At 40.4% G+C, this 17,468-nt stretch overlaps 1 protein-coding gene across 3 annotated transcripts in view; it reads right to left on the bottom strand.

Annotated features, from left to right (window-relative positions):
- Positions 1-17,468, bottom strand: part of CACNA2D2 (calcium voltage-gated channel auxiliary subunit alpha2delta 2) — an 809,616-nt gene that overhangs the window by 646,184 nt on the left and 145,964 nt on the right. For all 3 annotated transcript variants that reach the window (XM_067463620.1, XM_060765787.2, XM_060765788.2), the window contains exon 2: positions 13,801-13,882. In XM_067463620.1, coding sequence (XP_067319721.1) covers positions 13,801-13,881 — 81 coding nt within the window. In that variant the 5' untranslated portion in view covers position 13,882. The remainder of the gene's footprint in view (positions 1-13,800; positions 13,883-17,468) is intronic.

The raw sequence follows: 17,468 nt of genomic DNA, 5'->3' as shown, positions 1-17,468 counted from the left end.
TTAAGACCTGCCTGAATAAAAATGTCTTCACTTGTTGGCAGAAAGCAAGTGGGATGAGACCAAATGGATCTCCAGTAGAAGGGAGTTTCAGAGCCTGGGAGGAGCCACTGAGAAAGCTATCTCTTCACTAAGTATGCCTGCAATGCTGGTGTGACTGAGTGAAAGCCCTCTCATGCAGATCACTGCTTACATAAACTAGAACATTGAATTCTGCCTAGGAAGTGGCCATTACTATAGTTTCAACAGCGAAGTGACAAGCAGCCATCATTAAGAGTTTCCAAAAATGGGAGATTTTTTGCAGGTGGTTCTCACAGAAGCAGTGCAGTCAGTTGCAGAATTTTGATGAAACACCAAACAGTTTGCAAAGGCAGCTCCATGTAGATCACATTACAGCAGCCTAACTCAGGTGTGATCAAGGTATGCTTCATCATAGCCAGAACTTTTTTCTCAAGGATCAAATGCAGCTGACATATTAATTTTAAATGTGAAAATGCACTTCTAGGAATAGCCGAAACCTGGGCATCGAGGCTCAGATCTTTGTCCAGGAATATACACAGCAAGCCTGAAAACGGCATCCAACACAGACTGAATCCATATTTCCTAATCTGCCTTCCAATTGAGCAGGACTTTTAATTTGTTCACTTTATTAGGACAACAGAAAGTGGTTCAGTAGAAAAACAACTTCTATAGAATTGGATGGAAAATAGAGAATAAATTGTATGTCATCAGCATAATGCATAAACAGTCTCCTAAGCATAAGGCTCTGAGTATTTCTGCTAGATCTAGAATTATTTCTTAATGGGATGCTGTAGTCCATATTCTGCTGGTTATCCTTGCTGTTTCCCTTCTTCTTTATCATAATCAAAGGCTGAGGATGGCCACCGACTGAATTTGGGTACACATTGCCAGCAGGGATAACTAAATTCACCCCATTCCTGCCTCCTCAACTAAGCAATGTGCAAAGTACATTGTTATATGAAGAAGAAGAAACAAGCCTGGCTGGGGCATATTGGCAAGACTTTTGAAATTCAAACAGAAGGTGGAGCTGTAGGGTAAGACTGGGACAGGAAAGTTCTACCTTAGATGAATCCTGAACCCCCAGCTACAGCTTTTAGTCTTCCTTCACTTTCATTGATATCAAAATTAATAAAGAGCAAAACTGTGGAAAGTAGGCCTGCCAGACTGTCAGCATGAGGTAATTAGCCAAGGAACAGAAACCACAATAGAGAATAAGAGTACTGATGTGGCGAACATTTGTGAAAAGCTACTTAAGAGAAATGAAATGTCAAGTCAGTTAGAGAGGCACTCCAGCCAGCTCCTTCCAATTGCTCACATTCACCACCAGAATCTCCCAAGGCAAGAGAAAAATGTCAGAGCTCTCCAGCACATGTGTTTTCATAAAGGAGAAATAGAGCTTCTCTCTGTTTCCTTGGAAGAATGCAAGCACTTCTCCTGACTAGTAACTGTTTGCCACCCTCTCCATGTGCTTTCTTTTGAGCTGCTGGAAGGAACACCTGTTGAGGAGGATCAAATGTAGCTCCGCTGCAGGCTAACCGGCTGTTGAGCACTGCCAGCAAGCTGTGCACCACTCCCAACCAATGGCACAAGCTTTCGGGCCATCTGGACTTCTTTATGGACTGGGTGTTTTCCTCATTACAGTTCAGGAGGTGATGCCAGCACTGCCTATTACTCAGCAAACCATCACTGGAAAAAAAGAATAGATTGGGTAGAGCCAAAGAACAGCATAGTTTATACCTCTAGCAGTATAAATAGCACAAGGGTCACTCCAAAAATAATGCACACCATTTAAAAAAAAACCAATTTTATTCTACATCTTTGCTATTTATACAGTACATTGATACATGTTTTAGGAACAAAATATCACATTTCCACATAATCCCCATCCCTTTCAGCAGAAATAGGCCACCTTGGAACTAGGGCCTGTATGCCTGCACAGTAAAACTCTGGATTGGCTCATCTGAGTCACTGTTTAGCATCTGCCACAAGAAAGTCATCATCTTCAAATCCATGCAGGGAGCTCTTCGGTTTGCCAAATAGGTGGTAGTCCAATGGTGCCAAATCAGGGCTATAAGTTAGCCCACCCAAATTTTTCAATTTTACACTGGGTTTGCTGGCTGACATGTGTTCAGACATTGTCGCACAACAGCAAAAAAATTTGTTTCTGCCAGTGTGGATAAATATGACACAGGTGGTTTGAATATTCTTAAGAGTTTCTCATATGCTTCCAAATTAATGGTTGGTCCCTTTAGGCATGAAGTGCACTAGCAGGACACCTTTAGGAATCAAGAAGATCGTTGCTATAACTTTTCCTGCTGAAGGTGTAGCTCTGAATTTCTTTTTCATGGGGGAATTCCCATGATGCTACTCCATTGATTGCCTCTTCATCTCTGCTTCAAAATGGTGCAACCATGTTTTATTTCCCATCACAATTCTTGAAATAAATTTGTTTCCACTATTTTCATAACGGGCCTACACAGGAGTGAGAACTGCTTAGTCCTCTAGATGATTCTCAATACCCACTCCCAGTAATCCTTACCATTGGCTATGTTGACTAGAGGTGCTGGGAATTGCAATTCAATAAAATCCAGCAAAGGATCACCGCCTTGTCGGGGCGCTGGAGCTTGAGCACCTCAATGATGTCATGAGCGAAACCGTGAAGGGCCACCCAAGATGGGACGGTTGTGGCAGAGAGGTCAGACCAAGCGTCATCCCTGGGGAAGGCAATGGCAAGCCACTCCAGTATCCTTGCCAAGAAAACTAAATGGACCAGTATAACCAGAGATATGTCGGTATGCCATTGGAAGATGGGACTCCCAGGTCGGAAGATGGCCAAAATGCTACTGGGGAGGAGCAGAGGATAAGTTCAACCAGCCCCAGATGTGATGACGCAGCTAGCTCAAAGCCGAAAGGAAGGCTAGCGGCCGACGGTACTGGAGGTGAACGACGAATCCGATGCTCTAAAGATCAACACACCATAGGAACCTGGAATGTAAGATCTATGAGCCAGGGCAAATTGGATGTTGTTATTGGTGAGATGTCAAGACTAAAGATAGACATTCTGGGGGTCAGCGAACTGAAATGGACTGGAATGGGCCACTTCACATCAGATGACCACCAGATCTACTACTGCGGACAAGAGGAACATCGAAGAAATGGAGTAGCCTTCATAATTAATAAGAAATTCGCTAAAGCGGTGCTTGGATACAACCCAAAAAATGACAGAATGATCTCAATTCGAGTGCAAGGAAAGCCTTTCAACATTACAGTGATCCAAATATACGCCCCAACCACAGCTGCTGAAGAAGCAGAAGTAGATCAGTTCTATGAGGATCTGCAGGACCTACTGGATAATACACCAAAAAGAGACATTATTTTCATTACAGGAGACTGGAATGCCAAGGTGGGAAGTCAAATGACAACTGGAATCACAGGCAAGCATGGTCTGGGAGAACAAAATGAAGCGGGATGCAGGCTGATAGAATTTTGCCAGGAAAACTCGCTGTGTATAACAAACACTCTCTTCCAACAACCTAAAAGACGGCTTTACACATGGACTTCACCAGATGGTCAGCACCGAAATCAGATTGACTACATCCTTTGCAGCCAAAGGTGGCGGACATCCATCCAGTCGGTGAAAACAAGACCTGGGGCTGACTGTAGCTCAGATCACGAACTTCTTATTGCCCAATTTAGAATAAAACTAAAGAGATCAGGGAAAATACACAGACCAGTTAGATATGATCTCACTAACATTCCTAGCGAATATACAGTGGAAGTGAAGAACAGATTTGAAGGACTAGATTTAGTAAACAGAGTCCCAGAGGAACTATGGACAGAAGTCCGCGACATTGTTCAGGAGACGGCAACAAAGTACGTCCCAAAGAAAAAGAAAACCAAGAAGGCAAAATGGTTGTCTGCTGAGACACTGGAAGTAGCCCAAGAAAGGAGGAAAGCAAAAGGAAACAGTGATAAGGGGAGATATGCCCAGTTAAATACGCAATTCCAGAGGTTAGCCAGAAGAGATAAGGAACTATTTTTAAATAAGCAATGCATGGAAGTGGAAGAAGACAACAGAATAGGAAGGTCAAGAGACCTCTTCCAGAAAATTAGAAACATTGGAGGTAAATTTCAGGCAAAAATTGGTATGATAAGAAACAAAGATGGCAGGGACCTAACAGAAGCTGAAGAGATCAAGAGAAGGTGGCGAGACTATACAGAAGATCTGTATAGGAAGGATAATAATATTGAGGATAGCTTTGACGGTGTGGTGAATGAATTAGAACCAGACATCCTGAGGAGTGAGGTTGAATGGGCCTTAAGAAGCATTGCTAACAACAAGGCAACAGGAGACGACGGGATCCCAGCTGAACTGTTTAAAATCTTAAAAGATGATGCTGTCAAGGTGATGCATGCCATTTGCCAGCAAATATGGAAAACACAAGAATGGCCATCAGACTGGAAAAAATCAACTTATATCCCCATACCAAAAAAGGGAAATGCGAAAGACTGCTCCAACTTCCGTACAGTGGCCCTTATTTCTCATGCCAGTAAGGTAATGCTCAAGATCCTGCAAGGAAGACTCCAGCAATACATGGAGCGAGAGTTGCCAGATGTTCAAGCTGGGTTTAGAAAAGGCAGAGGAACAAGAGACCAGATTGCCAATATCCGCTGGATAATGGAGAAAGGCAGGGAGTTTCAGAAAAACATCTACTTCTGCTTCATTGACTACTCTAAAGCCTTTGACTGTGTGGATCATAATAAATTGTGGCAAGTTCTTAGTGGGATGGGCATCCCAAGCCACCTTGTCTCTCTCCTGAGGAATCTGTACAAGGACCAAGTAGCAACAGTAAGAACTGACCACGGGACAACAGACTGGTTCAAGATTGGGAAAGGCGTACGGCAAGGCTGCATCCTCTCACCCAACCTTTTTAACTTGTATGCAGAACACATCATGCGATGTGCGGGGCTGGATGAATGCAAAGCTGGGGTGAAAATTGCTGGAAGAAACATTAACAACCTCAGATATGCAGGTGACACCACTCTGATGGCCGAAAGCGAGGAGGAGCTGAAGAGCCTTCTAATCAAGGTGAAAGAAGAAAGCGCAAAAGCCGGGTTGCAGCTAAACGTCAAAAAAACCAAGATTATGGCAACAAGAATGATTGACAACTGGAAAATAGAGGGAGAAACCGTGGAGGCCGTGACAGACTTTGTATTTCTAGGTGCAAAGATTACTGCAGATGCAGACTGTAGCCGGGAAATCAGAAGACGCTTACTTCTTGGGAGGAGAGCAATGTCCAGTCTCGATAAAATAGTGAAGAGTAGAGACATCAGACTGGCAACAAAGATCCGCCTAGTCAAAGCCATGGTATTCCCTGTAGTCACCTACGGATGTGAGAGCTGGACCTTAGGGAAGGCTGAGCGAAGGAAGATTGATGCTTTTGAGCTGTGGTGTTGGAGGAAAGTGCTGAGAGTGCCTTGGACTGCGAGAAGATCCAACCAGTCCATCCTCCAGGAAATAAAGCCCGACTGCTCACTGGAGGGAAAGATACTAGAGACAAAGTTGAAGTACTTTGGCCACATCATGAGGAGACAGGAAAGCCTAGAGAAGACAATTATGCTGGGGAAAGTGGAAGGCAAAAGGAAAAGGGGCCGACCAAGGGCAAGATGGATGGATGGCATCCTTGAAGTGACTGGACTGACCTTGAGGGAGCTGGGGGTGGTAACGGCCGACAGGGAGCTCTGGCGTGGGCTGGTCCATGAGGTCACGAAGAGTCGGAGACGACTGAACGAATGAACAACAACAACAAACATCATAAAGTTCCCACCCTTGCTTAATTGTTGTGAATGGGGATTCTCAGCAATGGTCTCTATCATGTAAAGCTACACCTACTGCAATTCCTTCTACCACAAAACTATTAAGAATACAGAAAGTCTCTCCTTTTTTCTTGTGATTGTGCCAATTTCAACTCTACAAAGGATGTTGAAATAAGCATAATTCATTGAGCCAGTGAGGTGGGAAAAGAGGTAGCTAAAGTTCACACACATACACCTTTTTGTAATGTCTCTACATAACTCCATGTGACAGATTCATGTCAGTATCAATTTGTTTACAAAATACTGATATTTTACAGAACAACCTGTACACCCAAGTTCAGTCTGAAAACAATTGGGAAACTACTGGCCTTTAAATTAGCTCAAGTGAATTGGACCCCCTGCTGTAGCACCTACATCTTTCTTTTGCACTCTAGAAACTTAGAAAAAAAGGGGTAAAAATGGAGGGTTCAGATCAACTGGGGCCATGGTGGCCCATGGTTTCCCATTCAATAATGCCTTGAATTTGCTAAATTCTAGACTTTAAAGGAGCTATCCAGGGTGCTGAACCCATTTTGATGCCATGAAGAGAGAATCCCACAAGGATCTCAGAGTGCAATGAAGACAACACCAACTGCTTCCAAGGGTGGAGAGCGAAGAAATCCTGTATTATGGTTTGCATCCAAGTATTAGCTTGACATTATACATGTTACTGTGGCATATTTTTGTTTGATTGTACAAACCTACCAGGTGGCAATAAAAGAATCATTTCCCATTTCCATGTCAATGGATCCTAAGAAACACTGCAGTTTGTTTTTAAAAGTTGGCAAAGAATAATCTCTGCACAGTGAGTCCAGGGCTAGATCTCTAGAAGCAGGGTTATACCACCAATTGACCCCCTGCTTGATTTGGAGCATCCGTCATTCTGTACCTTAGTTATTTGTTTTTACATAGTTGCAATTTAGCTTTGTGAACTCCATTACCATTATTAAGCATATGCATGTCATATCTTTTTAAAGATTCCGAAGATAGCAAGGTATACACATAACACCACAGGGCATTTTTTTAAACATGTGAAACAAATTCAGTTTTCCGCCATTGTTACCATCTATAATTTTCTTATTTTGAAGACCACGAGAGCAGGTAGCTGTCTGCAACAACTAAAAGTTTTGCTCAATTGAAGAAGGCTCTCCAGGAGTAGACATGATGTTATCAAAAACAACAATACTTGTTCATCACACAAAACAATTACTTTAGATTTGGCTACAACACAATGTAAATGCTTAAGATGTTGTGTTACAAGAATACCTGAGACATAGCACCAAACCACAACATTATATTTTAATGCAGGAACATAAAGCCATCACAAACATTTATGGTACAAATTCATAGTCTTCAGAAAGAGATTCTTCTAATCCAATTGTCATGTGTGTTAACGTGAATCAAGAAATTTGTCACTTATTAGTAAATATCCAGTAAAGACAATGGTCCACAGTAAACAGAAATGGTATGGGAGGGGGAGTACACTATAGCAGAAAAATCTGCAAGCTGAGAACAGTGTTATATGAACAAGACAAGTAGACAAGGCATCTATGAGAACTATGTGCTTACAATGCATTTTAGTTTTCAAATACAAACGAAACAAAACTAAACAACACCCACCAAGAAACACCATAAAAGCTGCACATAACTAGCAACCTCATCTCCAAAGGGCTAAAATCAGTAGCATTCACCAATATTAACCCAGGACACACACGGAGACGGCTGGCTCCCATCAGACACCACTGGTGTAACTCTGTGGGTGAAGAAGGGCAGAGCCAACACATGCCACTGCCAAGGCAACATGGGAGCCCTCCTGTGTTGCTATAGAAGCCATGGGGGAAAACCACGTGCTCACCTCCCCCCCATCGGATTGTCCTCACCTGGATGATGTGGGGTGTGGGGTGCCACATTCCCCACCCCCTCTATGAAACAGAGTGATGCCAGTGGCCATTTGACAATGTTGTAGGAGTGCTGTGATTTTCTTACTAAAAGTCCTACATATGGATAACTGCTCATCTGCTAGTTTGTCCAAACCACTTGAATTCTACACCATTTATACTAATGTTTCCAAGTATATTGCACTAAAACCATTGACATGGTCCTGTTCTATCGGATTCCTCAGAAGCCTCCAACAAATTCTTTTTTATGGAACTAGATACAATTGGCCTAGAACCAGTTAAATCTGGTCTATTTTCCTTACAAACAGAACTGGAGAATTGTTTTGCAGAGAACAAAAATAAGGAGATGAAAAAGGAAAAACGAGGAGGCGATAGGACCTCTTCGAGGAGAAGATGGGGCAATGCTGACAGGGGATAGGGAAAAGGCAGAACTATTTAATGCCTTCTTTGCCTCGGTCTTCTCACAAAAAGAGAGTCTTCAACCTCAGCAAGATGGAGTGGATGAGGGATTGGAGGACATCCAACCCCAAATTGGGAAAGAAGTCATCCAGGAATACCTGGCCACTCTTAATGAGTTCAAGTCCCCAGGGCCAGATCAACTACACCCCAGAGTATTGAAGGAACTAGCGGAAGTCATTTCGGAACCATTGGCAACCATCTTTGAGAGTTCTTGGAGAACAGGAGAAGGTCCAGCAGATTGGAGGAGGGCCAATGTGGTCCCAATCTTCAAGAAGGGAAAAAAGGATGACCCAAACAACTACCGTCCGGTCAGCCTCACGTCGATACCGGGCAAGATTCTGGAAAAGATTGTTAAGGAAGCGGTCTGCAAACACTTAGAAACAAATGCAGTCATTGCTAATAGTCAACATGGATTTATCAAAAACAAGTCATGCCAGACTAATCTGATCTCTTTTTTCGATAGAGCTACAAGCTGGGTAGATGCGGGGAATGCCGTGGATGTAGCGTACCTGGATTTCAGTAAGGCCTTCGACAAGGTCCACCATGACCTTCTGGCAAGGAAACTAGTCCAATGTGGGCTAGGCAAAACTACGGTGAGGTGGATCTGTAATTGGTTAAGTGGACGAACACAGAGAGTGCTCACTAATGCTTCCTCTTCATCTTGGAAAGAAGTGACAAGTGGAGTGCCGCAGGGTTCCGTCCTGGGCCCGGTCCTGTTCAACATCTTTATTAACGACTTAGATGAAGGGCTAGAAGGCATGATCATCAAGTTTGCAGACGACACCAAATTGGGAGGGATAGCCAATAGTCCAGAGGACAGGAGCAGAATTCAAAACGATCTTGACAGATTAGAGAGATGGGCCAAAACTAACAAAATGAAGTTCAACAGTGACAAATGCAAGATACTCCACTTTGGCAGAAAAATGAAATGCAAAGATACAGAATGGGTGACGCCTGGCTCGAGAGCAGTACGTGTAAAAAAGATCTTGGAGTCCTCATGGACAACAAGTTAAACATGAGCCAACAATGTGATGTGGCGGCAAAAAAAGCCAATGGGATTTTGGCCTGCATCAATAGGAGCATAGTGTCTAGATCTAAGGAAGTAATGCTACCCCTCTATTCCGCTTTGGTTAGACCACATCTGGAATATTGTGTCCAATTCTGGGCACCACAATTCAAGAGAGATATTGACAAGCTGGAATGTGTCCAGAGGAGGGCGACTAAAATGATCAAGGGTCTGGAGAACAAGCCCTATGAGGAGCGGCTTAGGGAACTGGGCATGTTTAGCCTGAAGAAGAGAAGGCTGAGAGGAGATATGATAGCCATGTATAAATATGTGAGAGGAAGCCACAGGGAGGAGGGAGCAAGCTTGTTTTCTGCTTCCTTGGAGACTAGGACGCGGAACAATGGCTTCAAACTACAAGAGAGGAGATTCCATCTGAATATTAGGAAGAACTTCCTGACTGTGAGAGCCGTTCAGCAGTGGAACTCTCTGCCCCGGCGTGTGGTGGAGGCTCCTTCTTTGGAAGCTTTTAAGCAGAGGCTGGATGGCCATTTGTCAGGGGTGATTTGAATGCAATATTCCTGCTTCTTGGCAGGGGGTTGGACTGGATGGCCCATGAGGTCTCTTCCAACTCTTTGATTCTATGATTCTATGATTAACAAGATGCGTTCTGTAGAAAAATACTAGCAAGTCATGCTTATGATTTCTAGATGCAGGAAAACATTCATAGATAGTCATGCTTCTGGATGTCAAGCTGCATTGTCACTTTGATGAGGAAGGGGGAATTTGGACCTCACATGGATATGATCAGACCCTAATTACATGGCTGGGCACATAGCACTAGCTTCAGCAAGTGAAAGAGGGTGGAGCCAACTGTTTTATTCAACCAGACCCCTTTCTGTTGACCCATCCGCCTGCCTTCTATATAATATGAGTGAATGCTGGTTGCTTTAGGGGGCCAGGTAGTGATCCCTCCCATTGTGTCCCCCGTCCCCCCACCCTGGCTACTCCATATTGTATTAGTGGGTGTCCAAATGAGTCAAGTGTTAAAAATATTTTTTGTGCCACAACTCAGAAAAAATACTCAGCATGTCTACATTTTCTGCTGCCATATTTCTGATACTAAATGTCATGCCTCATATGGCAGAGCAGTTATGAGATTTCAATCAATAACCAAAGCACAAATGCATATCCACCTACAGCAAACAAACAAAAATAAGAAGACAAAAAAATTAAAGGGCAAAATGATGTTTCCCCATTTTTTACTGGTGTGTTACTGCATTAGAATTGGGGAGGTGTTAAAAAGGAAAAGGAGGAAGACCTACCTTACAGATTATTGCCAGAATCCTGTTAATTAATATCAGATAGTATAGACTTGCTGAATCAACTGTTGAGTTAACATATAGGTAAATTCAACTGATTGTATAGGTCTATTCTAGTTGAAACTAGCAATAGGATTTCTTCTAATATGTGTTTGTTTCTTTGTCTCTTTTTCTGTATGACACATACGTACATGCACATAGAGATAAGCCCCAAGAAACAAAAAAAAATGAATTCTAGTCTTGCAAATGATGATGTTTGACAGATCTGCAGGTTTAAGACCTTTATTTCTTCTGACAATGTTACTGCTATTTTTAATCATGAAGACACAAAAGACTGAGTCAGAACATTAAGAAAGGACAGTGTGAGTCCCAGAGCACCAAAATATGCATCATGGCTATGACTGTGCTGTATATTGTGTAGATATATAGGGGCTTTGATTAAGAACTATTGTTAGTAGTCACTTTTCTTATACAGTTAACATCTGTATCTCAGCTTTTGTTCCTTGCAAGCTGCTTCAGAACCAAGACTGGAAAAAGTCTGTGTTGCTGTCAGACCAGTGAGACCTAACACTCTGTGTTAGAATTTCAATCCTAAGAAATAAAAACAAATAAAGACTCAGATCTTGGTTTGTTCTTGCAAACTACAGTATAGCAAAACATATTCCACAAGTTCAGACAGCATAAGAAACTAGTGTTAATTCAGAAATAAAAATGGAAGTTTTTGATCCCCAGGCTTGAAAAGATAGAGCACAAGCAGGGAGAGAGTACATGAGCCTAAGTTTTGCCATGGCTCACTCATACAATGTGAGACTTTCTAGATTTTGCCATACAATGTAAGACAAAGGCTTTCCATTATGTCTGAACAAAAACATGCAGCATATAGATACAGTCAGTCCTCCACATTTGCTGGAGTAAGAGGCACAAAACCTCCCCCCCACCAAATGAAAAAAGAAAACTGCAAACAAAGACATTGCTATGTTTTAACTTCAAAGAGCTCCTTTCTAGAAATTTCTAGGTCTTCCAGCACTGCTCTATGTTCATCTTCTGCTTGAAGTTGAACATAGGATTTCATTGGATAACTAAGAGATTGCTAGAATGATCTTTTCTCCAGAAATCTCTAGGCCCTCCAGCATGACTATAGAGTTATACTGGAGCATCTAGGGATTCTTAGAGAGAACATTTTAATCAAATCCACAAAGTGAAAACTGTAAGTATGGAGGGATGACTGTACAGGCGTACCCCAGTGAAAAATGCTTGTTTTAAAGAAGCTCTCATTTACAAAGTCTCTCTGTGTCTACCTTTCTTCCTTGTCTTCTGTCTAGCTAAAAAATCTTTCAGTAGCATCAGCCTCAAAACAGTGATAATATAGGGCTAGAAAACACAAATTTTGATGTTGGGTTGCAGAAGTATGTCTGAGCAGCACCATAAAACTTGAACTTGGAAAGAACTGAGTTCTATTCTAGTTGATCTTGTTATAGTTGTATGTGTCAACCAGTAGGATAGACAGCAGCTGCTTTCAGAATAGGGTAGAGGAACAAAAAAGGAGGAAATGATGGTGGTGGTTGGGGGGGGGGGGGGATAAGTCTCACCAGATATACCCAGTATGTTAAAAAAGCACAGATATATATGAATGTATGTATATACAAAAAGAGACAGTTTGATATAAAAGAAGGCCATATGGGCTAGTGGGAACAAAACCTTGAGAAAGAGAAGTTTGAGAGAGCTAGCCTTCAGAAAGTCCTGCAGACAAAAAAAGGCAAAACTATCCCAAGATGGAGTGATGAACCTATGTAATACTAATTACAGTAATACAGAGTCTATCAGTACTGAAGGTCCACTTTCCTAATAAAGGCTATCAGGGAAAGGTTTTAAAAATGAACTGCAAGAATATTATCATACTGAGCGATTGTGGTTAAATCAGAAGAGTTTTTCAATCCAAGAGTTATAGATAGAAAATACATTTGATGTAAATACAGAAAGAGAGTGAGCATAATAATAAAATGATATAAACACTAACTATCTAAATAAAATTGTAGAACTTCCTTTGTAGATATTAATAATAAATCATTTAAGAAAATATTTAATGTGAAATAATCTGTTATGAAAAATTAATTTTAATTTCCATTGAAGAAGAACTGGGAAAGAATATATGAAGATCAGGAGACTATGTGAGAAGACATACGAAGATACAACCAATGGATTTAAAATTTAAAACACTAGAATTCTCAATATTTTATGAAATAGGTGTTCAAGAAATAGAGATGAAGACTTAGCTGTAACAATGATAATTTTCTAAAAGAACTCCCCATACATACCTGGTATGGTTTTTAATAGTGAATATAATATTTTTAAATGTTTTAATATGCATTAATTTTCATTTTTATTTTCATTTTTAATTTAAATGTCCATTTGAATTGTATGTTTTTTAAAGGCATTGAATAGTTGCCTATATGTAAAGCTGCCTTGAGTCCCCTTTGGAGTTGAGAAAGATGGGATATAAGTTGGGTAAATAAATATATAAATACCACAACAACCCTCACCCTCTTTGTTTTCTCCTCACGGCATACTAGACATTTGTAAAGATGCAACTAACATTTTTTTCCTTTTCCTTCCCTTGTACCTCTACCTCCACTTTCCTAATAAAGGTTTAATAAAAAAAATATTTTTTTTGGGGGGGGGGGGAGGGAAGCACAGATCTCTTTTGCCATCAAAGTGGAAATCATTAGTAAAATGGAAGTTGGTGCATTTTCTAGGAAGCCTTGAAGAAGTCTCTAGAAAGTTCAAAATGTTTTTTTTTTACTTATGCAATACTTCCCTGACTTGGTTGGTTCATTTGTAGGAATCTATTCCCTATTTCTACCTCTGGTACCAAAATATCTATTAAAGATGTAATTCCCAAGAACACAACTTTCATTAACTGAGCTATACCTGCACATGACCCACAAACAGGGTGGGCAAAAGAGTATTCTTTCAGATTATAATAGAATTTAAAGAAACACAATAATTTTGCCAAGTCGGTACATAATGTACTGATTAAAAAGAAGTCAGCTTTATTCTTTCCTGCAGACAAAAAAAGGCAAAACTATCCCAAGATGGAGTGATGAACCTATGTAATACTAATTACAGTAATACAGAGTCTATCAGTACTGAAGGTCCACAATTTATTTGGATGTAATCAGCTTTATCCAGAAATATGAACATCAAAATGGAATGCAAGAGAAGGCAAAGCATAGCAAGAACTTACCCGTTTGAGTGCCTGAACACCACCAAATATTCTCATCACGCCATCAATCTCTTGCTCCAGCCTTCTGGCCCAGTACTGCATTCTGAAAGAGAAAGGCATGGAAGGCACATCCATTCAGTTACAGAGATAGATTAATTGCTGCCAATTCGTTCTTAAGCCTGAGCTTAATAAGCATGGCTCATTTCTACTTCTATGAGTCCCTCTGCCAAGCTTCCCAGAGATTTTAGAATTTACACCAAAATAACAACAAGAAGAAACACTTTCTTCTTTGCTAAGAAAAAGCTGCCATAGAAGTGAAAGGACTTAATTAATATGATAAAGTTTTCCCATCGATTCTGTTGTGGTGAACAACTAGTATGCTATGTTGGGTTTTAGTGCTAAACAATTGAGTGACATTTTGAGATATTTTTCTAAAATAATATTTGGTAACAAAGAAGTTGCTTTCACTAATGTGCTGGAATGGTAACTTGATTAAAGCTCATACATCTAGCAGGGGGTAATTTACCATCCAACATTTCACAGATGAAAATCAGGACATGTGTGAGTAAGCAACATCAGCATATGGTCAAGACAGTAATAATGAAGAAGAATACACACAAGGTAGGCACTAGGCAATGTCGTAGCAGTTCGTTTTCACCACAGCCTAATAGGGAAAGCAGGATCCCACTCTTTCCTCTCCTCTATGCTAAGTTAACTGAGTGCAAGATACGTTTGCACTTTAACCCATTTTGCAGAGATTCAAGTAAAATGATGACAAAAGGGGGAAATGGGAGAAGAGAGACATTTTAAAAACAGCTGAAAATAGGATGGCTGATGATTAATTGGTACTGTCCCTGCCAAATTGGGACACTTGGATGATATGAAATCTCAGTCTATGATTTTAACTCTGAATCTGTTGCCATTTGCCAGAGGGAACATATTTTCAAAAATCCAACAACAACAACAACAGAAGATGCCTGTACATAGTTAGCCACAGATTCTGACGCAGGGACGGCTATGATGAATTTTGGTCCTTTGGGGCTTGAGAAGGAGACAATACAGATGACTAAAAAAAATAATGAACTAAAGCAAGGCCTTGCCAACCACTGAAGTGCAGTAGACAGCAACAGATTTCAGAATGCCTGCAGCATGACTGAGCAGCTGGTAATTTCCACTGAGATCTTTCTACCTGTAGATCCCATATACACATCAACATCTGTCTATTCTTTTCCTCTCTAAGAATACAGGTTGTCATGCCTTATCAGGTCAGCGGAGTTTCCACTCATTCTTGAAAATCATTTCAAATGACTTTTGAAAACAATCAAGCAGTGGGTTATTTCAGGGAGCAGTGGGTTATTTCAGCTGCATATGGAAATTAGAATTACAGTGTTATATGTCACATGGACTACATTGTAAATTATGCTTTTGCACATTAATTTTAACTCAGAGTTATTTTGGAGGGAAAAAAGATATATAAATTAGGAGAGAAGTACACATCAAAACTCATTGTGAAAATGACAAACAAGCAGTTACCCCATTAGAGCCCGCCCAAAAACATTACATGACAGCTCCATGAAATCAGACTGGAAGCTCTCTCCAAACCCTTATTTCAATTCAATTTGATCAAGAAATAAAACAGAAGCCTTGTAATAGAGAGTAATGGGAACATGTCAAATCTTTGAGGATAAAAAGCCCCCTTCTGTCTGTCTACTCATTAATTATGTCACCATGTGGCATTCTGTGCAAACGATTATGAGTATATTCCCACTTAGATGAGTGTATCCCCTGACCAGAAATCAGATATTATCACTTTCTGTATCAGTTGTAACATGCTGACAAGATTACTACTATTTTAGTCATTACTTCTGTTCACTTTCATCTGACTTGTCTCCTCACTCTATAGCTATTTACAATACTTTATATTTTATGGAAAGTGAATAAAGTCAAGAGGAAAAGGGCAAAAGACACAGATATGCCATTATGTACATGGGCTTTTCACTTCAGAGCAACCCTGTACAGAAAATGTAAGTGATCAGATATGACATCCAAAGCCTTTTCAGGAAAGTAAAGGCATGCCTTGGGTGGTACTGCAAAATTGAAAGAGCAATCGTTCCTTAAAATTTCTTATAACTCTTGTAAAATCTCATTTAAGATTAATGCATAAAGGCCAACATTTTATATACTTTTAGTGTAGCACAAATATAGTCTAGTGAAATTATGAGGAATAAACTCTTGTGCAATTAAAAACAAATGACTGCATTCATCCCTGAGCAATGGCCAATTGTCTCCCCCATCCACCTAATAAAGTATGAACATTTTCTTTGCACAACTTCCCACCCTTGCATGACTCCCCAGAATGTACAGCCACTTGCACATCATGATCATGCTAACATGGGGCATCAATAGGATCCCAGCCTCAGAAAGTAGCCAAATGTGTCATTCATCAGGGCATACCACTTGCACAGAAACAGGTTCAATTTCTATACTACTGATATTGTATATTTTATTTTTATATATTTGCTCTTGAAGCCATTGTGACATTTAAGAGAAAAAATAAATATAATAAAGAAACTAACAATAGAGTACTACTCCCTTATCAACTGATTCAAAATTCATGGTTTCATTTATGCACACTCAAACCCACCCACTTCTGCGATGTGAACTTCTTTGGATCCTCCAGTGTGATGTTATGCTTCCTGACTTAATATAGGGTTCAGTATTGTCCACATTTTCAGGTGGAATGTATCCTTCACAGAAACAGGAGTGGAGTGAGATACATACTCTATTTCTCAAATGAATGAGAAAGCTTCATCTGTTCTTGACTAGCTAAAGCATGTTTAAATACAACTTCAGCCACAAGCCATTCAGCTCCTTTAATTCAATTTTTAATCGAAAGTATACAAAGCAAAGTTCTAGATTTCCACAGTCAAAAATAACAGCAGAGACTCACAATTAACCTGATCAAAAAGGCCACAGTGCCTCTCTATGCTACCAAAAAAGCAAATAATCTAGCATCTTGCTTCTCAAGTCAACCATCACACTGTTCTTGGAAGCTCCCAATTAGGACATGAGAATAATGTTCCTCCTAAGCAAATGGCCACCAGCAAGATACAGTTACTACCACAGTGCATTTACAAAGATATAGGTTTCCCTGCCATCCTCTATTGAGAGATTTCTCATCTAGGAGTAATCCTATTTTTAGGCCATCAGAACTATCATCACAAAGAGAATAACTAGAATTTCTATTACTATGAAATAAACAATGGTCTTTGGATCCCACTCTACTTTGTTGACCACACTCCAGGATCAATGACCTTCCGAAAAAAGCTTAAACCCTGGCTGTGTGAGCAAGCATTTGCAGATTAGACTGCTTTTATTGGCAATGATGAGATTTTATTGGACCACAATTTGGATGGATTTGGATAACATTTTTAACTTGGTGAACTCTTTTAATCTATATTTATATGGTTTTATGTATGGATTGTATTTTATTATGTATTTTATTGTTTTGGTAGTTATTGTTTTGAAGTTTCTCAAGTAGCTCCTGACACAACAAAAAAAAAAGTTTTGGCATCGAATTGCTACCTGTTGGTAGCTGCCCTGAGTCCCTCTTGGAGGTCGAGAAAGGACGCAATACAAATGTTCCAAATCAATCAATCAATCAGTCAATCAATCAATTCTTACAATTC

The sequence above is a fragment of the Anolis sagrei genome, chromosome 2 (assembly GCF_037176765.1).
Source record: "Anolis sagrei isolate rAnoSag1 chromosome 2, rAnoSag1.mat, whole genome shotgun sequence".
Lineage (NCBI taxonomy): Eukaryota > Metazoa > Chordata > Lepidosauria > Squamata > Dactyloidae > Anolis > Anolis sagrei.
The sequence above is the reverse complement of the archived record's forward strand: the minus strand, read 5'-3'. Positions and strand labels throughout refer to the sequence as shown.